The sequence below is a fragment of the Epinephelus lanceolatus genome, chromosome 4 (assembly GCF_041903045.1).
Source record: "Epinephelus lanceolatus isolate andai-2023 chromosome 4, ASM4190304v1, whole genome shotgun sequence".
In the NCBI taxonomy this organism is placed as follows: domain Eukaryota; kingdom Metazoa; phylum Chordata; class Actinopteri; order Perciformes; family Serranidae; genus Epinephelus; species Epinephelus lanceolatus.
Window position 1 is genome coordinate 44,173,871 of NC_135737.1, and position 25,386 is coordinate 44,199,256.

At 41.7% G+C, this 25,386-nt stretch overlaps 1 protein-coding gene across 3 annotated transcripts in view; it reads left to right on the forward strand.

Moving 5' to 3' along the window:
- usp2a (ubiquitin specific peptidase 2a) overlaps positions 1 to 25,386 on the forward strand; it is a 61,278-nt gene that overhangs the window by 7,117 nt on the left and 28,775 nt on the right. For all 3 annotated transcript variants that reach the window (XM_033632201.2, XM_033632200.2, XM_033632202.2), the window contains exon 3: positions 11,295 to 12,159. In XM_033632201.2, coding sequence (XP_033488092.1) covers positions 11,374 to 12,159 — 786 coding nt within the window. In that variant the 5' untranslated portion in view covers positions 11,295 to 11,373. The remainder of the gene's footprint in view (positions 1 to 11,294; positions 12,160 to 25,386) is intronic.

Genomic DNA, 25,386 nt, shown 5'->3' on the forward strand with positions numbered 1-25,386 from the left:
TTGGGTTTATTTTTTAGAGTTTAATAAAGCATGTTCAGGGGTATAAAATGAAAGGTATTTAATATCTTCTATCACAGGCTTTTTTATGAACCAGATGTTTTTATCCCCAATTTAATCTTGTGGTGTTATTTTGTGGCATGGCGGCACTGTACATTCCTCCAGTCCATTTCCTTTTTCCTCGTATCTAGCTGTAAATACGATATCATATACATCACTGCACTGTCTGCCACACACTGAATTTGGCTGCAGGGGAATTAAAGTGTTGAATGGAGTCTGACCAGTCGCTAAGGAAGGCTGGAGAAGGTCCAACTATGGCTTGTTAGAATAGCCAAGTAGTCAAGCCTAGTTTTAATATGAAACAGCCTGGCACTTAGCAGTAATGGGCAGAGAGGGAGGGCAGAGGCGTCAGTGTGGCCCTCACAGGCATCAGCAGTCTCTTATCCGCTCACATTTCAGGGTATATATAGCCCGCCTGTAAGACCAAGCCAAACCCAGCACTGCTCAGAGGACCCTAATGGCCCCCATATTTGTTTCTAACACTATTCCTTATGAGAACACTGTGTATACTTTGTGTTAGTGGTTCTTTGCGTGGTGGTAAGAGTGTGCGTATACTGCTACAGCTGTCTTGGCTCATGTTGGGGTGATGCCCACAATAGAACAGGGTTCCCACGCTAATGGAAAACCAGGAAAAGTCATGGAATTTCACAATCATTTTCCAGGCCTGGAAGAGTCAAAAGTTTTGGAAAACTCATGGAATTTTCTTGTTTGTAATAAAATTAATTGTTAAATAATCTTCTGGGAATAACCTTCCATGTAATGTAACATGACAGCGAATTTATTTTCTGTTAATAAGCCGTTGATGTAACGTAGCTCTATCATGCATCAGCTTAGGGCTGCATGATATATCGTTTCAGCATTGACAATTGCGATGTGCAGTAGTTGCATCGAAGGACATGCAGGGTTCAGTAAAGCTCGGTCTCACTATGAAGTCGTTGAAATCTGGCGCTTGGGCAGTGACTTGCAGCATCAGACACCAACTAAAAAAGGCGTCCTTTAACATGGGCATGATACGCGGCTGGTTGCCGTTATAGTTTAACAGCAGCCAGCGGCTTCAGGGTGAAACACGGCAGGACAAGGACAAAAGTTAAGGTGGCGAAAGCTTGAGTGAGGGGGGCAGGAGGGGTGGTGGATGGGTCCAACACACGACCTTCACCTGAGAGAGCAATGTTCACGTCCCGTAAAATTGTAAAGCCAAACCCTATTACTATTACTAACTATTGTGTTTGTCATTGAAGGAAAAAAAATGTCAATTTGCGTGGTTGTACCAACATAAATTTCCTGTTAAAACTGAGGTGTGTCTTGACAGAAGAAGAGGCTGCTGCTCTCTCTGCCTCAGGCTTTCCACATACTGTAGGCACATGGAAGGGCAGGGAGGTTTACACTCTGCCTCAGGCTTTCCTGTTTTGCGCGTGGAAGGGTGGAGAGGTTTACTCTCTCCGCCTTAGGCTTTCTGCGTAGGCCTAGGAAAGGCAGAGAGGCCCCAGAACAGAGCCATACCACCAAATATAATACTGTAAATGGAAACTAAGTTTTGAGCTTTGGCTAAAGTGGTCCTGACTGAACTTATTTCGGGGTTCCCACAGTTTTGGAAAACCTGGAAAAGTCATGGAATTTCATAATCATATTTTCCAGACCTGGGAAAATTATGGAATGAGTCAAAATCATTGAAAGTTTTGGAAAACTCATGGAAATTTGTTGTGTGTAATGAAATCATTACAATAATCTTTTCTGGATAAGCCTTCATCTAATTTGAAATTACAGCAAATTAATTTTCTGTAGCTGGCAGAAAAAGTTAAACACCAACCTGTGATTGAAGTGAAGCATTCAGCAGCTAAACAGCCAGTTGGTGGAGACAAAACCAGAACTGAAGGGTGCACAGATGTGCTGTATTATGGTCATTTTGTGCTGCAAGATAGTGAAATATTAAGCGTGTTGTTGCACTTTCAACTGACTACATGTGTGCTCTCTTTTTTCATTGTGAAAAAGAGATGTATCTGACCCAGCATTGAACTGTACTATGGAATCACAGTATTCGCTTTAACACTGCAGTGACTCATCCGAGATTGAGATAACCATTTACTATAGTGCAGCACTTGTCCACTCACACACAGACGCACATACTCTCACTCTAAATCACCAGAGAGCATCCATGCTGATGTTACATTCATGCAGTGTCACCTCGGGGCACGGCGGCTGTGGTGTCCTGCGTCATCACACTCTCCTGCTGCACTTGAGATTGGCTCCGCTCTCTAATAGGCCAGGAGGAGACCTGGGAGGACAATATGTACCGTAAGAGCTCTGACTCACTGACTCATTAGAGTGATGGATGTTCGACAAAAGCACATTTCTGTGAGATAATAGACCTGATCCAAGTCAACTGGAAAATTTGTAATGTGTCTGTGGCTTTTCATCAAAGATAGTTGAGATGCAGTTGTATTTAAGGTTTATATTATGCTTTCCACATTTAATAATACACACAGGTAGACCCCCTACCTATTATTACTCTATTTTTTAACAATATTAGTTTCAAAGACTTCAAATCAAAGGTAATATGCTTTTGCCACATGTTGGCCACCTGATAAATTTAAGTCCACAACCCAATTACCAGAAAAAATGTTGGCATTATATGTTTCTGCAAACCACTGATACATTACATTTGCACATTATTTTGTAGCCTACACATTAAACTTTTCAACAACACAGTGGTTATGTGTGGTTAGGTTTAGGCACAAAAAACACTTGTCTATGTTTAGGAAAAGATCTTGTTTTAGCTTAAAATACACTATTTTGGGGGTTCAGTCCCGCTGAAAAAGCAGTGATATCTTTGGGGGAAAAAACAACCGTTTTTCATGGCACTATTACGCTGGAAAAACAGCAGTGGGTCACTTAAAACGCCGACAGTTGGGGGCTAAATATCCTCTGGAAATGCAGTGATGGGTCCCTAAAAACACCCACGTTTGTGGGCTAAAAAGCCGCTGGAAATGCAGCAATGACGCACTAAAAAGCAACAGCTTGTTGGTGGCCACTTTTTGTTGGTCTCAAACAAGCATCTCTCCAAGGTGTCTCGCCATCATGGACAGATCACTGAACAGGCCTACCAGGTACAGGCCCAGAGGCCCAATTGTCAGGGCTACCCCTGGCCTTCACCTGCAAAATCAGTCAAAGCCACACATCAACCTGGAAGAGACTCCAAATGACAACAAAGACACACAAGAGGACCACAAAGATACGAAACTGACTGCAAAGAGACACAAAGAGACTCACAAACATGAGAAGAGGTGGTGGGACATTCTGCATGTCTGTGCCCAATGGCCCATTGTCTCGTAATATGGCCAAGCACACCATCTACCATCCCCTCCAACTCCTGATGACAAAGTCAGCTCATGCATTATGTCACTTTAGAAGCATTGATATGATACATATGAAATGTGCAAATGTAAGGTATTTGGGGTTTGCAGAAACGTATAATGCCAACATTTTATTCTTTCGACTGGGCTCATGTCCAGTGTTCAACAGGTTGATGAGAGCATTGAGAGTGAACCAACACATTAAAGTTGTGGATTATATAACCAAAACAATGAGCGAAAAGGAGCGAAAATGTTTCTTTGAGATGATTGGAGTTGCAGGCAACCCCTGGTGACATTACATAAAGTTGTTTATTCCATTCATTGAGAAAAATATTGAATGGTGCAGCTTGAAAAACAAAAGTCAGTGGCGTTGTCAGTGAGAGCCAGGAGTGCTTTAGCACTGCTATTGATTGACATATTGTGAATAGAAAGAGTGTGTTGAAAAGTAATAGTGTTCCAGTGTGAATTGTTTCTTAAACCACCGGTTGCTATTGTTTTGTTAGTTCTTTATTTGTTTTTTTATGCCTCAGTGCTGGTAATAGCTGTGGCTGGCAGCATCATGTTTTTGGGCTGTCTGTCTGTTCCATTCTTGTGAATATCTCAAAAGCACCTTGAAATGAGCTGATTAGAATTTGGTGGTCAAAGATCAAGGCCAGTGTGACCTCACAAAACAGCTTTTCAGCCAAAACTCTAGAAATCATGCACCAATTATGACAAAATAGGATAAAACAATTAAGTAATGACATTTAATATCCAAAAACTGCACTGTGACATCTCAGATACAGAAGAGGAGACATTTGGTCAGGTATTGAACTAGTGACTCTAATCTTGGGTGTCCATCTTGAAACTGTGCTGATTGTTTAGATATTCTGTGTGTGAAGCATTCATGTTTTAAAGGCATGGATGTGAACTATAACTGCAACTTGACTCGAGCGCGGAGGCATCCAACCACGAGGCTGTAATTCTAGTTTGTCTTTGCCTCTAAATTGCTCCTGAATCCAGTTCCAGGTAGTGAAAGTCTGATTCCTAAAAACTTTAACGCTTGGTTTTCTGAAACCTGCTCAGTAAGTGAAACCTCATCTCTGCAGCTCTTTGCCAGGGACTGCCAACAGTCAGCTGCTGAAATCTTCTCTGTCACTGCACTCATGCAGTCACTTCTGTTGACAGCTTTCTTAATACAGATTTAGTGGAAGCTTTACAGACCAGTCAGCTCTGTCACAGTTGTAGAATGATGTATTTTCACATTGCTATGCTTTCCCTTTCTATTTCCCTCTGACTGCTCATATTTGATTTGATCTTAATCTGTATTGTAACTCTCCAGCAGCTCAGAGGCTCGTCAGGCAGCTTGTTTTCATTTCCTGGGTGGTTTTCTAAAGAAGGGAGAGGATAACAGAGCATTAAGTGCAGCCACTGGTCTGTAGCTCTGATAGTAAGTGTAAATTGGCCTGCTGCTACTTTTAAGTCCTTTATGCGTTGGTAGCAAACAAACAAATGCAGCGTGTTGCCACGGTAGCTATGGTAACTACTGGTTAGCACAACCTCAGGGGAGGCTGAAAATGCAGAGTAGCCAGAGCGTGCTTTTGTGTGTGTGTGTGTGTGTGTGTGTGTGTGTGTGTAGCTGTGGCGCATGCTCATGCCTGTGCATGTGTTGTTGTTTCCGTGGAGACATCTCCTCTCAGAAGTGAATTCCATAGTTTGCTATCATCTTATCAATCCTGCGTGTCCATGTTGTGTGGTGTTACTCCCACGGGTGTGATTTGCTGTTTGCACTTCACTCTCACCAGCTCGCCCACCAGGCCAGCCCGAGCTTGTTTCGCTCTGCTGCCCTGGGTCTGTGGCCGTGACACAGCTGTGGGACAACAGAGAGGTGGATGCATGAGGCAGGTGGGGCGAGGTTAAAGCGAGGCCAAAGTACGGTCAAGGGTTCAAAGGACATACAGGTGATGTTTATTTGAGGGTTGTGGAGTTCCAAAATATCATAGACACAAGAAAACCACAGACCTCCATTTGGTAAGAGCTTGTCTCTGTTGTTGACAATATGGTATTGTGTAACTGTTAATTTAAGACCCATTGTATTGAGGAGCTGTGTTTATACAGCAGGTCTCACTGACAGTTTTGTCAGAGAAAACACAACTCATGGTGTGATGGATCATCCAGGATTCTTGCTGTAATTTCACTCACATTTTTTTATCCTAGTGTTTACACAGTGTGAGGAGTCACATAATGAAGGTCTGAGTTAGTGTGATGATAAGGAAGTGGTGGTCTCACCAGCTGCAGCCTTGTAAGTCGGTGGAATTTGCACTGATGAATACGTTTTGCTGCAAACAAAGTCGAGTACAGGCTTTGAAAATGCTGCTTGGCTGGTGGTCCCTTTGAGTTCAGGCTGCAAATTACCTGCCGGAATTACCAGAAAAGATGCACTGCAAACTTTTCTGACCTCATTAAAGCATATTACACCTTTTCTAACAAGTAAAGCAACACAAACTCAATAGAAATGTAATGGATGCAGATCTGAATGTTAGAGGCAATATGGACGCATTTAAGAAGATACTAGAGTGGGCTAAATCTGCTGGGTGGCCCACTGACCATTTTATAATTTACACTGAAAATAAATGTGTTAACATTGGAATTTTTTTTGTACTTTGAATATAAAGAAGTCACATTTGTTTAGAAAAAAGCATTAAAGTAGATCTTGTTTAGAAAAACAAATGTCAGGGGAGAATCTTCTACACCAGTGGTTCCCAACTGATCCAGCCACAGGGTCCAGATTTCTCCTTAGTCATCAGTTCAAGGTCCACATCATTTAATACATCCGGCATCATACTTGTGTTCGGCCATTTTGTCGACCTAGTTTGCTAGACAGTAGGTTCATTTCTTCTTTTGGAGTTTCAGTGACTGAATTTGTAAAATACATGGACACATATGGATGAAATGCAGCTCTGTATATATGATTTATTATTAATACTTTGCAAGGAAACTAAATAAAATTTTGATCACAATGAAACATATCACTGATGTTTGTTAAATTACTTGCCCCTGGCCTCCTGTTGTTTTGCAAAAGTGGCCCCTAGGCAAAGCAAGTTGAGTATCCCTGCACTAGAGACTGATTTTGGTTGCCACAGCTGATTTTAAATTTATTTCCCCAGCATATGCAGACAACACAAACAAGCAGGTTTGATGCCATCAGGGTTCCTATGGTCATGGAAAACCTGGAAAAGTCATGGAATTTTCAGATGTGTGTAAAGAGTAATCTTCCATGGGTAACCTTCCACCTAATGTACATAATGGCAGATTTATTTTCTGTTGCTGTAGACGTAACATAACTCTAGTGTGCGTCGATGTGTGACGTTTTGTTCACCAACATGTATGTTTCTTAATTTTCTCTCCGCATTGTTTCAGCTAGCTGAAATTATATTTGAATAGAGTTCAGATTTAATATGTTAAAAAAAAAACACCAGGCAACTTTGGCAAGAAAAAAAATTATTATGGGTCCTTGAAGTCATGGAAGAGTTTTGAAATCGTGTCCATGAAAATGTGTGTGAATCCTGTGTCATGAATTAGTTTTTTAAGGTATTGTTGATTTAAACGTCATTATCTCTGAACCACCAAATTCTTCTCTTGACATACATCGTCGTCATACAGCATTCACATCTGACTCAAACTGGTTCAGTTCAGTACGACACCAGGCCTATATAGTGCTGTTAAAATGTTAATAGCTTAGCAACCACTGTATCTGCAACAGAGTTAATGCACCAGGACAACACTGCAGTCTTTGAGTATGTTTGTAATGTGAGTTAACAGTATGTGAGGAGAGCTACAGATTCAGGCTTCAGATTCAGTGTTGAATATTTGTTTTCATGCACTGATCACATCCAGTCTTAAAGAGAAGTAGGCCTATATTCAGGGGCTGTTTGTTTTTGTTGATGCTTGTTTGTTCCAGTATTCTGGCACTAGTAACTGACACAAGTGGTAACGGATAGTAAATCCAGATCCAAAAACTCTGGGTGATGTCAGGGCCGCTGTGTCCATGTTTTACTGTTGCCATCTGCATCACAGCGCCAAAACCAAAATAACCCTCCAAACACCACTGCTGCCAAATTATAGAAGCAAACCTCATCCATCTACCAAGCCTGCCTTTAGCTCGCTGACTTAAAGTAAGGCCAGCGCCTCGGTGCTGTTAGCCTGGCTGGCTTAGCAGTACTCAACTGAATGGCCACAGCTGCCTGGCCTGCCACTGTGTGCTTTGGCCAGCAGTGTGTGTTGGCCTGTCTCCAGCACGCTGCCTGTCTGCCTATTCCAGATCCTTATGCTGAATTATTGATAAAGCTGTGGTCACAGAGAGAGAGGGAGGCAGAGGGAGAAAGCGATAGAGACCCAGAAGGAGGGGAAATTACACCGAGGAGAAGTAGGTGCACTCGGAAGAGGAGGCAGGCCGCCGAGGAGGAAGGGAGGGAGAGAGATAGAAGAGGGGAGAGGGACAATTAAAGAAATAGGAGCCTCCCTCTCTGAACTCAACACGGATCACAAACACCAGATACTTTTATTTATTCAGACGCTGGCTGCTGTGCATGTGAACAAGAGCCTCTCTCTGCCTCTGCTGCGGCTGCAGGAACACACCGTGCTCACCGCCTGGCTTTACCTCCAACACCCAGCTGGACTGTCCCATTATAGCCATGGGAGACACACACTGCGCTGATCTGAATAGGAGCAGGGGTGGGCTGGTGCCCTGCAGAGAGGATTTGCAACTTGAGATGCCAGAATAGCCAGGACAGATTCCATATTTATATTTATCTCCTTGATATCAGAATGAGTTGAAGTTGGTAGAAGGGGTCCCTGTGGGTTTTCTGAGTGAGTGGGATTTAAGTTCAGTAAAAGATGCTGTGCCTTTCTTTAGCGTTAGATCACACCTAAATGGTGTATCAGCAAGCATGTTAGCTTGTGCTAATTGTGTCACTACAGATCTCTGTTGGATTGTATATCATGCTCCTCAGAGTTGCGTGATGTGGGCTCATGGTAGTGTCGTTGTGTAACCAGGCGGGCACTGTAAAGGCCTACTTTTTACTTTTTAGAAGGGGCACTCCACCTGTTTTACATGTTAAAGTTGATTTTATAGAGAGGCGAAATCCCTCCCCATCTAGTGTCCCCTGTGCTAGTGGTTCTCAACTGGTGGGTTGTGGTCCAAAAGTGGGTCACAAGCCCATTCTGAATGGACGGCAAGTGACTCGTGAACATGTCAAGTTTGTAAAGAACACGCTTTATTTTGAAGTACAGTGGATTTCCGGCACAGGCTTTTAATTTGAAGTGGTGTTTCCTGTTGTAGAGTGAGGATAGCTACTTAACAGAGACAGCAATCTAGCATGACGACATGGCCAAATGCTGAATATGACGCTGAATATATTTAACTTTGTCGACCTAACTAATGACTAAGGAGCAATTCGGACCCCATGGGTGGACCAGTTGGGAACCACTGCCCTGTGCATCCTTATTTTGGAAAAAATCTACAGCAAGAGATAAATCATTTTTTGATCCTGTATGAATTGGGCCATGGATTACACATATGATGTTTGTCATAAAAACTATAATTTTGCAAGTCAGGCATGTTGTAGTTTAATAGGTTTGTCATAGCACCATTCAGTTTTGTGTGACATTGCTCAGAGAACTACATCTCTCATCAAGCACAATATATGTCGTTATCTTACCCCATGTGCTTTATCTTGTGATTCTTATCTGATTTATAGGAATGCACGATACTGGATTTTTTGCTGATATCTGATATCCGTTGATATATAACAACTCGTGGATAATAACCAATACTGATATCGATATATCCACTTTTTCCCTCCCTAATTTTAGTGATCATCAAGTCTCATCTGTAGTGGAATTAACATCACATTATGCATGTATACTATCGTGACGGCCCACCAGCAGATGGAGATATGAAATATAATACTTCTCAATGTTTACGTTTATTCATTGTGCAAAATAAGAAAAGGCATTTTGGGTAATTTGAAGAGTTCATTTTAAAGCCAATACTGGCAGATACCGATGACGTGCTGATATTATCGTGCACTGTCGTCTTACTCAGTTTTACAACAAACTTTCTTGACTTGCAAAATTACCTTTTAAAATTGACAAACATCATGTGTGTAATTCATGGCACAATTCAAATGGGATCAGGAAACTGTTACGTCTCTCACCACTGACTACTGTACATAGTACAGAAAGGAGAGTTACATCTCCCAGTACCAGTACAGATTATAACATACTGAAACTTTCATATCAAAGTCATCATAAAGGCTTAGTTTGTGAAGCATCCAAGGTATGGATCCAAAAAATTCCCTTTGACAAAGTTTTTTCTTTCTTTTTTTATCAGAGAGACCAGTAGATATGAATGAAAAATGTGGAAAATCTTTGGTGATTAGAGCCCATCGAGATGGTAGGATTTAAGGAGGGTGATTGATCCATAGTTGAATAGGGAACCCTGTCAGAGTCTAGACACTGGTGGTGGTAGAGGTGGTGAAGATGAGATAAGAGGAAGATGGAGAAGTGCTGATGATCAATGCGTAGAGGAATGAGCCTTTGTTGAGCTCGTCCTGGACTCTGGATATGATGGCTGGAGGTGAACAGGGTGGAGGAGGGCACAAAGATTCTGCCTAAAATGACAGCTGACAGCAGCAGAAGAGAGAGCAGATTTAAAATTTGTCAGTAACTTTCTGATTGGCTGATAGAGATGGTGGTGAAGTTTGATTGGATAAGAGTGAAAACCCATAATCAGCTGATTAGAGGAAGCAGTGAGAGTGGGAGGGAGAGAATTGTGAATGGATGAGCACAAAGAAAGTCTTACTGATTGACCTTACGCTGAGCTTCATATCCGTAAAACATAAAGCAGAGACACTACAAGAGAAATCATAGAAGTGACGTACAACAGGATCACTCACATTCTGGTGCCATATTCCATCCTCGCATTGAATACTTTAAAGAATATTTTAGGATGTAAATAACATTCTTGGTGTAACTGTATTTTTGTTTTTGCCATATCTTGGGAGATGATGAAAAAAACTTATGTTTTAATAGAATTGTAACACTTGGGCACATTACCACATGGGACAAAATGCTTTTGTAGTGGGGCCAGCAACATCCTTCTGGGAGTAACATTAGCTCGTATCAACAAACTGCACATTTTAACAGGAAGCCTGCATCAAAAACTGAGGTCGTAGACAGCAGTGCACGTGGGAGCGCACACTGCTTTATGGTCAAATTCTACAAATAGAGGCTTTTAAGTTTTAAAAGAACACTATCCTTTTAGGCTAATGCAGGGGAGACATTTCAGATCAATTTGCACTTATGGCTGCATTATGGACAACACAGAAATAACAAACTCTGGCAGATAAAGAAAACGTGGTTCTCTCTAAGAGATTATCTACATTATAGAAGCTGCAAGTTGTAAATGGATTTTGATAACAGGGCACTGCAGCTAATGGCTGCCTGAAAGTCAAGAAAAACACATTGAAAAATCTAAAACAGGTTGGCATGCTGTGAAAATGGTTTGCAGTAATGTAATGGAAATATGATTTACAGTAAATGTGTTAAAGCATGAAAATTGTTGATATAATCCCTTTAAGAGTGTAATGAGTGTCAGTGAGGGCCAGTGTTTTGGTATGTGGTCATATGTTACAGAGAAAGCTGAGCACGAATCACTTTAGATTTTCAGTTTTATATTATAAAATGTGGAAGTTTTATTGTCAGTGATCCAGGTTACTAAATCATCCTGTGTCTTTACAACCAGCTTAATGCTTAGAGAAGCAAAGATAAATGTTGCTGTAGTGTAAGTATTGATTTGATTGTTGCTGATGAACTAATACTCGTGTCTCTTTGCTGTGGCTGCAGTCGATGCAGTCTTCCAGAGGCTCTCCTTCCCTGTGGCTGAGAAACCAGCAGCAGCAGCAGCAGCAGCAGCAGCAGCAGCATGTCCCGCGTCTCCTCCACCGCCAAGCGCTACGCTGGCCCCTCCTACACCAGCCACTACAGCTCCTACAGCTCCTCTTTGACACCGGGCCTTAGCTCCTACAGCGAGCGGGACAGGCTGTCCTCCTACAAGTCCCCCACCTCCTCCTCCTCCACCTCTTCCTCAGGTTACTCCTCCAGCTATCTGAGCAGCTCCGCCGCCCGCAGCCGCAACTACAGCACCTCCTCAGACCCTGACCGCGACCGGGGGCGAACCATCCCACGCACTGACATCCTCGGGAGCAGCATCAGCAGCCGCCGGAGCGAGAGTCTCAGCAGAACCCCTGCCAAGAGCTATGGGGGGTCGGGGCTGAGTGGGGGATCCACCTACACCGGCTACAGTTCCTACTCTTCCTCCTCGGCCCAGTCCAGCTACCTCTCCTCTTCACCGGTGGCCTCAAGCATCTCACTGAACCGACGAAAATCTGTATCCCAGAGTGACTTGAGCAGGGACCTGGCCTCTCTGGGCCTCAGTGATGCCTCCTCCTCTCCCTCCAGCCCGTCTTCTTCCACCAGTGCCCTGCGGAGCTACCGCAGTCGAACCAGCGATGTGTCCAACTCGTATGGCACTAGCTCCCGCCCGAGCTACTCAGGCCTGTCACGGAGCTCTACTCAGGAGGCCCTCTCGCGGAGCTCCACCCAGGAGGCCTTCAGCAGCAGCAGCAGCAGCAGCAGCCGAAGATTCAGCTCTTCAACATGGGAGCCGAGCAGTAACAGGCTATCCGACTCCCCCACCAGGGACTGCACGGTAAGAGAATGTCCTCTGTTCCTGCACATGCTGGCTCGAAGCTTGCTGCTTTTATTGGGAATGTGCTGCTCCAGTGGGGATCAATATCCAAGGGCTGAGCAAGGCTGAATAGAGCCATAGCTGCAGTCATCACCACAGAGGCAGATTGGTTTCATTGCTTCAGTTTCACACACATGGTAAAGCCCCACAATGCTTTGTGGCTTCTGAGAGTACTGGCTTTCACCAAATGAGGGCACTATTGCTCAAATTAATCTCAATGCACTTGAGGTTCTGGTTTACAGTAATGTACAACACGCTCTCATGCTCTAATGTGTTTCTTGGCCGACTGTTTGAGCTACTCAGTAAAAATGACAGGTACAGATGTCTTACTTTTTTCTAGCATGTTAAGAAACCCATCTTCAGAGGTCATTATTCCTGTGTATGTCAGCAGGTCCATGGTTATATGGGAAATGAGCTCTTAGCGTGGATACTTGACCCCTTGTTACCCAGCAATTAGCTATCTTACACTTCTCAGAAGGAGCTGCTTGGCTATGGCAAACTGGGTCTGCAGGCCACGAGCCTCATCTCCAAGCTCAGTATTAATGACCAGAGCTTCCTCCTCGCACAACTGACCCACTTCCCCTCAGGATTAGTCCCTGTAACAGCTTACATGAGTGGAGGAGGGTGGAGGAGGGGCGAGTGAGTGGTAGAAAGGATGTACAAAAGAGAATTACAGAGAATGTGTGTTGAGTCTTTACTTGCAAGTGAATTTCAGGTAGTTAAAACAATGAGTAATTCTCAAACGCTATGCTGAATGGGGCATAAAATAGTTTACATTCAAAGCGAGCTCTGTTGCACATCATGTTGATTATATCACACTCTTCTTATCATGACTACCGTTTTATAACCAGATTAACTCTGAATGGACTTCTAATGCATCATAATGCCTTATGAGTACTACTTTGAGTAAAGCATGTAGTTATTATTGGCCACCTCTGCTGATGCGTCAGTGTGTCAGATATCAAATGATGAGCACAAGCAATTAATTTACATTCCTACAACAACTATATTTTTTAAAGATTGGTCACTGCATTAAAATGAAGGCTCACTCTCTGACACAAGAACATGATTGCCTACGTCAGTGGTTCCCAACTGGTGGGTCGCAGTCCAAAAGTAGGTTGCAAGTCCTTGAATGGACTGCAAGTGACTCGCGAACACGACAAGTTTGTAAAAAACACACTTAATTTGTAAGTACAGTAAATTTCCAGCACAGAGCTTTTATTTTAAATTGCTGTTTCCTGCTGCAGACTGAGTGACTAACGGGTAGCTACTTGACAGAAACAGCAAACTAGTTTGACGATATCTGAATGCAAGTATGATGGTGAATGTGTTAAAGTGTGTGGACCATAAACTAATGATTAAGGAGATGTCTGGACGCCGTGGCTGAACCAGTTGGGAACCTCTGGTCTAAGTCATGTAACACCATAACACAGCAATATAGCTAAAGAGCACTAGTGTAATGTGTGATGGACACAATTCTGGCAGTACTTGACATAAAACAATAATTGAGCTGAAACTACTCAGTCAGTGGAACATTTGATCAGCAGAAAATTAATATGCAAATATTTTTATAATCAGTTCATTGTTTGAGTAATTTGGGGACAGTGGTTCCCAACTGGTCCAGCCAGGGCGTCCAGATTTCTCTTTAATCATCAGTTCAAGGTCCACACAGTTTAATATAACGTTTAATTATATTTACTAGGCCATGTCGTCGAGCTAGTTTGCTGTCTCTGTCAAATGGCTGTCCATTAGTCACTCACTCTTCAGCACTTCAGAATAAAAGCTCTGTGCTGGAAATTTACTGTATTTCGAAATAATGTTTTTTTTACAAATTGACACATTCGCAAGTCACTTGTGGTCCATCCAGATTTGACCTACAATCCACTTTTGGACCGTGATCCACCATTTGGTAACCACTGGTTTAGGGCACGGTCACCAACGCGAAAATTAACATTGATGAAGCTCCGTCTCCTGCTTACTTCCATTCAGTGCAAGTGAGGGGCGAATAAAAAATTAACTTTTGTCGGCAAAGCAAAGGCTCATCTTCGCATTATGTCGAGTTCAACTTTGGTGAACCTAAGTTGCTGCCTCAGCCAATAGCAAAGAATTAAATGTGGTTGACCCCGCTGGACATTGATTGTTGCTTTGTCTAACCAGCCAATATTGTGTGACTTTTACCTGGTGAATAAAGGATATAATAGTATATATATTCATCACGAATATCGTCTTAGCAGGGGAAAGTCACTCGTCTGCATTCGCTCTTGTGTGACCGTGTCCTGAATCAGCGGTGTGGCTTTACCATGGGTGTTCAGGGCCATCTAAAAACTTTGCCTTATAAGTACACAAAAGTATTTATGTCTGATGATGTAGGCCTTGTAAAGACATACGGGAGCTTGCTGTATGCACCTCAATGACTCTAGCATATGGAATATGGGAGGTTTAACGGTCTTGTGGTGGGGCTGCCTGCTGTCATGAGGTAAACTTGAGAAAATAAACCAAGCTGTAAATTTCCTAATCAGTCAGGTGCTTCTCTTTAGCTCATACAAGCCTCCATTCAGTAATACACAAAAGTGACTTAACACAGCCTGCACATTACAAAACCTGGGGACTGCTGAGTCGAGGATGAGGATCACTTTATCACCATGAGACTACAGTGCGGTTTACAATAAATCACACTGGATAAAAGAATTCTTTGTTGCGTGCCAAAAATTTTATCGTGAACTATGTGCCTGCAGCCCATAACTGTGAAACACAAAGAGACTGTTTGATATGCCTCTTAACTGTGGACCATGAGCTCATGTCCATGTGGTAATTTAGGTGATGCAGGTACCTGAAGTGGACAGGGCAAGTTTGAACTTGACTTTAATCTCATTTAACCCATGCAGCAATCAACACCTATCCATCATGCACAAACTGAGAAGTAGAGGGCTTTAAGTGGATGTCACCAGCTGGACTATTTGTACTGTTAATTAACCCCAGGCCTCTGTTACCCCAGGCACATTTAATCACTGTCCTTCCCCCAGGGCAAGGCATCTGCACTGATGAAGATTTTCGAGCACAGTCTGCAAAAGTCAGCTTCAGAGCACATCTTAGTTTGACATTGTCCTATGTGAACGTTATGGTATCGTTCTAAAACAACTGGACAATTGAAGCAAGAACAGCAACCACTGTGGTCACAAGTAATGATTATGGGATAATTGTTAGTTTAGTGTAACTGTAGCATTCAAGACAGTAACCCTTTTTACACAGAGATCGCACTATAGAGCTGCTACAGAGTCCCTTCTTTATGCCTACTTTGCATTTTTACATAGAACCAAACAACGGCAGCATAATTCTGCTCCAGTGTGTGATTTTAGACAGCATGCTGGCAGCGTGGAATCATAAGAGGCGTGACGGGCATGACATTTAACTCAACTGCATCAGCCTCTACTCTAGTGTGACATAAAACACATGCATCTGTAGTGCTTTGTGAACTATAACAGTGGCAAAACATGGCAACAACAATCATTTACTGTCTCTGTTATATGGCGACTGATTTTATTTTCTGCTCGGAGGGTAAGAAGCTCCCAGACCTCATTGTTTGGTCATTTATGGCTGCTGTTCTTCCTCTTTGAGTTAGCCTCTAACTGCTACAAGCTACTATTTAAATCTCCCGCGGTGAGTTGCACTCATAACACGTTGTCAAAACATCACACTTGTCCTGCCCATGGTCCTGTCCTGCCTCCTGTCCTGGTTATAAAGATATAATTTTGGCGCTGTTACTACCTCCCATGGCAGCTTAAAGATGAGACCACTCTGTTGCTTCATTTCACAATTGCATGTTATATACAGCATGGTGAGCAGGCATAATGGCATCATATTCCTGCCTTGAACAGGCAGTGTAAAAGGGGGCTAGTGAAATGACTCAGTGATGCCGTTTCTTCAGGATTACTATCTGAGGTTTGCTTACATTAGCTAACATTAGCCACCATAAGCTAGTGGTTGCCTTTCCTTTTATTCTAGGATGGCGAAGGCATGACCCATCCTAATCTCCATCTGATTGACTAGTACTCGTCGCTCTCGTTGATTGGATTTGTTACGTTAAGGCATGAGCAGTGAGAATGGTTAGGGTTAAGGTAAGAATATCAGGGTAAGCCAATCAGAGGCAGACTACCGCGGGTCATGCCTTTGCCTTTCTAGGAAAAAAACTATAATTACTGTCTCGTGGTTGTACGCCTCCGTGCACCAATCAAGTTGCAGTTACAGTTTACATCCATGTCTGTGAAATCATGGATGCTTCACACACATCTTCCCCCCGGCTATACAATCTGTACAATCAGCACAGTGTGAAGATTAGAGTCACCAATTTAGTATCTGACTAACTGTCTTTCCTTCTGTTCCTGAGATATGACGTTGAGTAATGACCAGAAAAGTGATTCATGCAGAACATTATGATGTCACAGTGAAGCTGACCTTTGACCCTTTGGATACAAAACGTCCTGACTTCATCATTATGTCCTATTTGTGTTAAATTCTGTCATATTTGATATGATTCATATGAATTCTGTTATTCATACGCAAAATATTCATATTCGGTTAGGCCAAAAACATGTTTTGTGAGGTCACAGTGACCTTTGACCACCAAAATCTAATCAGTTTATTGTTTAGTCCAAGTGGACGTTTGTGCTAAATTGGAAGAAATTCTCCCAAGGCATTCTTGAGATATTGTGTGGTTATGAAAATGGGATGGATGGACGAAAGGGCAACCTGAAAACATAATGCTTCCAGCCACAGCTGTCGCCAGCGCTGAGGCAAAAAAAAAAAAAAAAACGTGCCTGCTGGTTGTACCAGACCAAGAAAGGCAAAAGTTAGAAAGTATGCATTTTATTGCTCATGAATAGTTCATTGACAAAAAATGTAACTTTGCTATTTGAGTAATCATTTTATCATCACCATGTAATGGGTGGTTATGTGCTGGACTGTCTTTTTGAGCAGTTGCTAGGCAACCAGCTGAGACTGAGAATGACTGAATTGTCATTTTTGCACCTTTTTTTTTTTTTTGACAGATTGAACATAGAAGATATAATGTGTTAATTAACGAGCTTTAGAGGTGCTGGCAGGCAGATCTTCTGTCACATAAGGACAGGGCCATGATTATTTCTTTCATACATGTTAGACTAAACAATGAATGCATTAGTCAGAACAGCAATCAGAAGATCTCTCAGTATCACCAGCTGCTTGATTTGCATGTGACTGTAGGTATATACTTCACAATGGCCCCAGCACACTAACTCTATTCATAAAGCTCAGAGTCAGCAGCTCCTTACATACCTCCAAGCAAGAGAACGTGCATGCCAGAGTGTGCGTATGTGTGTGTGCTGGCTTACACAATTTGGGTGTAAATGTCAGGAATGATCTCGTGACTTCATCAGCGTCAGAGTGACAGCCCCTGTGACCACTCAATGACCTCTCATCATGTCATATTAGGTCAGCCATCCTCAGGCAACACAGCGGAGTGGGGCTGCAGCTATAGGCTGTAAAAATGATGGATGTTGTTATTGTGAGGTCACCCACTGCTTTGTGGACTGGAGCTGTGGAGGAGTGAGGGGTGAATCTGAAGCGGGATTTATACTTGTGTGGCAGTCTACACGTGTCACCTACGCACGTCGCCTAGGCTGTTGTGAGCATTTATACTTGTGAGGTGGTGTGTCTGTGTCACTCTGCAGTTACACCTCCAAAACACTAGTTGGCAGCGGAGGTTTCTGTGAAGTGCTTTAAAGAATAATTGATTAAAAACACACATTAAACACACATTAAACATGGCTTAATAGAGACAAACACAAGTACACAAATCAGCTTCACTATAACTCAGCATTCACAGACAAACACTTGTCTTTATCTGGACACGTTTTCCCCACAAATACAACATGCTAAAGTTATTAGCACAAGCTTATGGCATTTTACATTGTATAAATTAGCTTAGCAGCTAGCAGAGATTTCCTCTACTCATATGAAGCCAGGGACAACAGCAACATTTAACAAAGGTAACGTTACAAAAGGTTCACTGACAAAACACCTGTCTTATACTAGACACGTTTTCCAAACAAACACGACATGCTAAAATTATTAGCACAAGCCTGTGGCATTTTACATTGTATAAATTAGCCTAGTGACGAGTGGAGATTTCCTCTGCTCATATGAAGCCAGCATAAATCACACACAAGACTTAAAATGCTATTTTTTGTGGAGGCTTTATTGTCTTCATAATTTATTGTTTCTTATCTGTGAAATAAAAATAAATAAAAGCTTCATTTCCACTGAGGGAAATGGTTTCAGCTTACAGAAACAGACAGGAGGTCTTGTTATCCTATGAAAATATTCACCTCCTCATTTTCCTTCCAAAGTTTAATTCAACACAGCTTTAGTTTGATTGTTCTAGTTGCCAAATATATCAGATAAGCATTCTCCAGTTTTCCCTCCACATACTGTACTATGCTCACTCTGTTCCAATCTCAACATGTACAGTGTGACCTCATTTTGATTTTCCCCCCAGTTTCCTACTATCAAGTGAATGCAAAGATGCCAGTCCTACAAAATGACTAGAAATGATTTAAATTGACTGCTGTAGCTCCCAGGCGAAAGACCAAAGCAGATACCATTGCACAAACCTTTCACATAACTGGTGGGTTAGCTTGAGAGTTGGCTAGCTAACACGTAGGTATTGTCATGAAATGGGTCATCTACATTGCAAAGCTATTCTTAAGCAACTAAGCTTAAAAGAAAACTACAGCGTATTACAACTTGGGGTTTATTTTCTTGGCTCTAGTCATTGTTTCTACACACAGCACAAGCAACCAGATACAGGTTGTAAACAAACTCAGGTTTGAAGAGCAGCGTACTTTGCCATATTTTCACGCACTCACAGTTTTTCTGTGTACTGATGTATTAATGGCAACGTAACAGGTTTATTTACGTTCAGTTCTGCCTCCAAATAAAGTGGCAGAGACAAACTTTTGCTCTTTGACCCTTATAAGCAAACAGCCACAGTAAGACTGGGGTGGCACGCCTGAGTGTTATTCTGCTCAGGCTTTGTGTCTAGACTTTCTGTTGACTCAACAATATTTTTAGACCGTGCCACTGTCGGTGTGCCACCTTGGTCAGACAGCTTATGGTTTGATAAAAAAAAAACAATGTCTGGGACAACGTGGAGGTTTATTTTGTTCTTTGGCAAATAAGGACTTTAGTGGATCGGTTTTGTAAGCTGTGATTATGAGTGAGTTTGATAGGGTTAGTGGGTCAGTGTGGCATGTCTATCAGAACAGCTATTTTAATGTCACAATATTATTTCTACAAACAGAGTAATGGTGCCCCCTTTATTCATTCTTCTGGAGGTCCCTAACCACTTCTGTGTCATTGACTATCTGGTCTTTTGTGGTTGGTAGCCATCATAATCAAGTATCCAAACCACCTATAGTAATTTCTCTGGTGCGGGTTTCTTTCAAACCATGTGCAAAGTGAGTCCAGCCAAAAGCTTAGGACTCCTGTTTTATCCACTGTTTGTCACCAAAGCTTAGAACTGAAGAGCTTTGCTCTGTGGGTTAGCTTTCCCGTTATCACCACATGCTGCAGATACAATGGTTGCATCACTGCAGGTCAAGAGACGCCAAACAAAGACACTGTAGGAAGTTAGTTAGAGGGTGACGCAGTTGTCTCAATTTTGTCAAAGAGTGGGCCCACGGTGTCAGACTTTGGTTCCTGATTTCAGACCTACACTTCTTAACAGGATTTGGTAATATATTGATATGATATCAAAATCATGATATGAGACTAGATATCCCCTTAGGTTTTGGTTATCGTAATGTCGTAAATGTTCTGAACTATTTTATGGTTTGTCGTTATATCGGGCTGCCCCCGACTAAGAATGTTCCTACCAACAGTCATCATTACGGTCCATCAGTGGACTAGTCTCCTGCATGTTTCTGATATGAATGTAATGATTAAATGATATATTTTGGTGGTTTGAGTTGAAGGTGTGAGAAAGAATAGTATCAGTAACATTGTTAACACTGTGCTACATTACAGAGAAATAGAAACCCGTACTAATGAACCTTCATTAATGTAGGCCTATATTTTATCTACAAGTGCACGTCACACACTGAGCGAGCCGCCTGTTAATGAGCCCTACTTTTTAATTATGAGCAGATCAGCACCAACTCTACGTGACTAAAATAGTCACTCAGACACGCTAATAGCTTGTTTATTTTGCCAGCTTATAGGGGAACGTCACCAAGATTAAGAATTCCAGTATTTTATTTCCATCACCAAGGAAAGTCCAGTCAATATTTGTGATATAGCTACTCTCTCAAAGCCAGAAACCAGAGAAGTAAGTCTCAAACTTGTGATGTCATCAATTATTAATGGGATACCTTTCAACCACCTCCAGCGGAATTTCACCAGATAATGTAGATAAAGCAAAATAGGTCATCTGGCTGTACTTCCACATTTTTATATTGCCCACCACCACAGACACAAAGAGGCAGATCATGGGACAGACCTAAATCTGATAAAACAGTAAAACTGAGAAGCACTGATCAAATAAATCAAGATTATTTCACTGTGTTGCCTATTTCTCCCCTAAAATGTTTTTAGAAACATATTTTAGTGCCCTGTTTAGCTGTAATAGCGAGAGTTTGTGAACGGGAAGTGGGCGCCATACTGTTTTTATGCACAGTGAAAATGGAGGCTGAAAAACCTGAGATCACAGAGTAAAACTGAGAAGCACTGATTAAATATTAGCCAAGATTCTGTCACTGCGTTTCCTATTTCTCACATCAAATGTTTTCATGAACATATTTTAGCTTGCAGTTTAACTGTAGTCCATTGATCGGTGCAGTGCATTCTGGTGGTTGTAGCTTTTTTTTAATCTCCTGAGTGAAAGCAAATGCCAAGGCCCCTTTCCTTTGTTTTCTCTGGTCATATAGCATCAGTTTCAAAAAGTATTTTTGTCTTACTGCATCATCTCTCAAAATGCCTGACAAAGATTTCTGTTTAATCAAAACGTTGCACAATTAAAACTAATGTGAGCATTTTATACGGTGTGCGGATCTCCTGTCTGTCTTGCTTTAGTTTGATTTTTGATTTTTTTTTTTCTTTTTTGTAAAAATTATAGTCTCTTACAGTAGTTGGGGTACTTCTCATAGAAACAAAAGAAAAGGAAAGTGTCAGCCTGCTTGTTTCTACTACACAGACAGTCCAGTTTTATGAAAAGACCATCTTTCCAGCAGTGAAATACCTCTTTCAGTCTGGAGCTGCTCTATAGGCAATGAATGGGGGCCTGATTTTGTGGACCTACAGACTGTTTGATATATTTATACCAAAATGCTCTTTTTTCTATTGAAGTGTTCTCAGTCCTGAAACAGAAAATATACCCATATACTCAGAACATCCCCCTGGACGCTCTCAGTGTCTACTATAAAGTGGCTCCAGACTTAATACTTGATGACATCACAAATTTGACCTTTAGCACTCTAGTTTTTGGATTTGACTGTCTCAGACCGCAGGAATAAAATGTACAGTACAAATTTTGAAAACGGGCATATTTCCCCTTAAATATTTTCTAACCAACCTGGGACTTAATCTTCTACCCAGCTCCTTAATTACTGTACAGAAGACTTCTTTCTGTTCTGGTACAGTGACACAGAAGGCTTCATTCTGTTCTCAAACTCTCCCACATGCTCTCCTGAACTCTCCCACATCCTACGAATGACATAATGTCAGCAATCGCATCAGCACTAGCTAGTTAAAGAAAGCTATGCACCTTGTCAGAATGTAAAATAAGGGCCAAAGTCTCCTACAAACAACAATGGATTGTTTTAATTGCCCCAAAGGAATATATTGTACCTGGGTTAAATTTAAGCATTTGAGAGAAGAGATCATCAGTCTTAATGTGTCTAATTTAGCTGAGGGAATAGAAGAGCTATCCCCAGGTATTTGTACTCTGACTTCTCCTAGATAACACTGCTCAGAAACTGCTTTTGTCCCATTTTATACCAGACTGCTCGGCTCTTTGCATCAGATATCAGAATACAAACACTGACTCTTTGCCCCCTTCTCTCACGTTGTAGTTTTCCACCTCAAGGATTTAGACATTCACACACACACACACACACGTTCAGCCTGGTGATGGAATGTACTCCTTGGCTATTTGTTGTGTACACATGCTTGAGCCCGGGTCATGAGATTGCTGCTGGGGACATGTTGCACTTCTTTCACTCCACACAACAGTTCAGGGAAAATCACCCACTCTGTAAACCCACTGTGCATTTCAATCCTTTCTCTGGAGACAAGCACAGGAATGTATGTTGCAGTGACTTGGTCAGTAACTGATCATTTAAGGTAACAAAGAGCTGACTTTCATGAAAAGACAGCAGGACTGACACACTGTTTTTTTAAATATAATTATGCCTGTTTGGTATTTTGGTGACCCTGAATTAGACCGCCTGTGAGTGGGAGGTGAGGCACAGTACATTCTGCTGTCTTCCTTATTAATTAGCTCCTTCAGTTCGGAAACATCTCCTCAAAAAACGTCCAGTTTAAGACCTTTAACAGTCATCAGGTGCTTGTAGTCAGCCTTGTGTAACCAGCAGTATGCTACACCTTATATTTCCTCACCTCTTCTATTTTAGACTGCCTGAAATGTCGAAATATAACCCTCATGTACTATAAACAGATGTAACAACACATTACTACATGCTTCAGGCTCAGTCAGGTTCAGTCACACTTTTCTGTGTCACCTGAACATGTGGTGGAATGAAAAATTACTGATGCATGATGTTTTCTGGAAGTCAACAAGATATGTTTAGAGACAGAGACGTGAGTTTGTTTAAGCTCTGAGAGGAAATCCCACTTTAGCAGTGTCTGTTATTTTGATCACCGTAAAACTTCATTTAAAAGCCTAGTCCCTTTTACTAGCCTGGTGTAGCTACACATTTTGATAAGTAAACTCCTGTCTCAATTAGAGGCCTTGTCTGGTTGCAAAGCAGTTCATTTTTTTATAGAAGTTCTTTGGATGAATAAAACCCGGTTGTTGACTACCTCAAATTATGTCTCTGTTCCTTGATTACCCTGTAAGTTATTCATATTCCTTTAGTCCTGAAGGATCCTCAGATCAAAAGAATCAAAAGAGTTTTACATAACAATTAATTTAATAAGTTGTGAGTGTAGTTTTAACAGGATAAAGTGGTGTTGTGTCATTATGCTGGGTGATGTAACTCTCTGATGCTGTCTGTCAGAGCTAGATAATATGAATGATTCATAATTGATTTGTTATCTGAAGCCAAACAAGCAATATTCATACTGGTTTAAATAAACAATTTGGCTGTCCACCCCGATCTTTGCTGAGCAACAGTTGTTGTGTGAAAGGAATTAAAGCCCTGTCCCAAATATAGGCCTGTTGATTAAGCAAATAAAAGCCTGGGCTTTTAATTGAGTTTTAACTGTAATACTTTTATTATTTCAAGTCCATCACTGCTCCTTATTATTCCTAAAACCACTTTATGAGTAAACCATTTAAAATAGCTGGATACTCTACTACAAATAACAATAATAATAACAGTTATTACCCAAATAAGTTCCCCTCAGCTGAACAGAGTATGTCACTGTCTCTGGTTAATATGTTGGTTCAGTCTCACTGCTGTCATTAACATCATTTCTAGTAGCAGCAGGCTGCTGTTTTCAATGAAGAATGTCCCAACCGTCCTGCACCAAATGGCAGTCAGACTAGATAGCGACTAGGTGGTAGAGCATTCAGTTGCTAAGAGCCAGATATTTCTTGTAGGAGTAAGTGGAGACCATTCATCAGATGGCCAAAAAAAGGACTTTCGCTTTGTAACTGCTGAATGTGTAAATAAGCTTCTGTAAGCTAAGAAATTTGCAATGTTAAAGGTCCAGTTTGCAGGATTTAGGGGGATATATTGGCAGAAATATACTATAATAAGTATGTTTTCTTTAGTGTATAATCACTTGAAAATAAGAATTGTTGTGGGATTTTTTACCTTCCAAAGAGCTGTTTATATCTACATAGGGAGCAGGTCTTTGTTTATGGAGATCACCATGTTGCACTGCCATGTTTCTACAGTAGAAGCCCAATTGCAGAATCACACTGATTTGTAACATGAAACTGCTTTATTCAGTGTTTCTGGTGGTTTAAATCACCTGAGGTCTCATCTCTAAACACTGCGTATGCAGAAAACGAGGCCTGAAAGAGGCGTACGCCACTTCCAATGCAAAAGTTGTGATCTATGAAAGCAGACTTGATGGGAGAAACTTTGACCCATGGTTAGGAATGTTTTTGAGATTGGGAATTGGCGACTTGAAGGTGAGGTGAAAGCCTTGGCGTACACTATTTTAGGCTTTTGTCCGTACAAACATCTTTAGTATCGATCCTGCGCATTGTTTCATAAATGAGACCCCTGGTCTGTTTGTTTGGGAGAGGAAGAGACCTCATGGTTAAAACCTTACGTCTGAATCAGAAAAAGCTGAGCAGAGAATAGCATGTTGTGGGCTCACCGCCTGTCTCTCAGATGCTGAACAGCGTCGGAAAACACTGATTTCTCACATGACGCTGCTTTATTCCGTGTGTATATCGGTTTTAATCACCTGGTCGGTCTGTTTTGGAGAAGAAGAGACCTCTGTGGATAATTCAGCTCCCTATAAAAACGTCCTGAACAATGAACACTGAAGGAAGTTTTAGCTGGTTGCACTCTGCAGTTTGCCACTGAATCCCCCTAAATTTTACACACAGTACCTTTAAAGTACTTCATAGGCTGTTGAGACCCAGAGAGCCTGCATGGAGGATCTTTACTGTTATCTTTTGACAAACTACACACTGGTTAACAAACCGCCTACTTGGGTCATCTGGTTAAATCTATAATTACATCAGTCATCCTATTTCATCTTCTTATTAAAGCACGACTAAACCTTTATTCTCTGTGTTAGCGGTGAATCACTGGCACCTCGTTACACTTTATTAAAGACCTGTAAGGGCTGTGAAATCTAATTTTAGAGCCACACTGGATCAGACTGTAGTAAAGAGACAACTCTCCTGCAGCTGTTATCATGTTATTATATTAATAACAGTACTGGAGCACACAGCCTGAGCCCAGAGCAGGATACTGGTTTCCTGTCCTGATCCTCATGGAGATGAGAAGT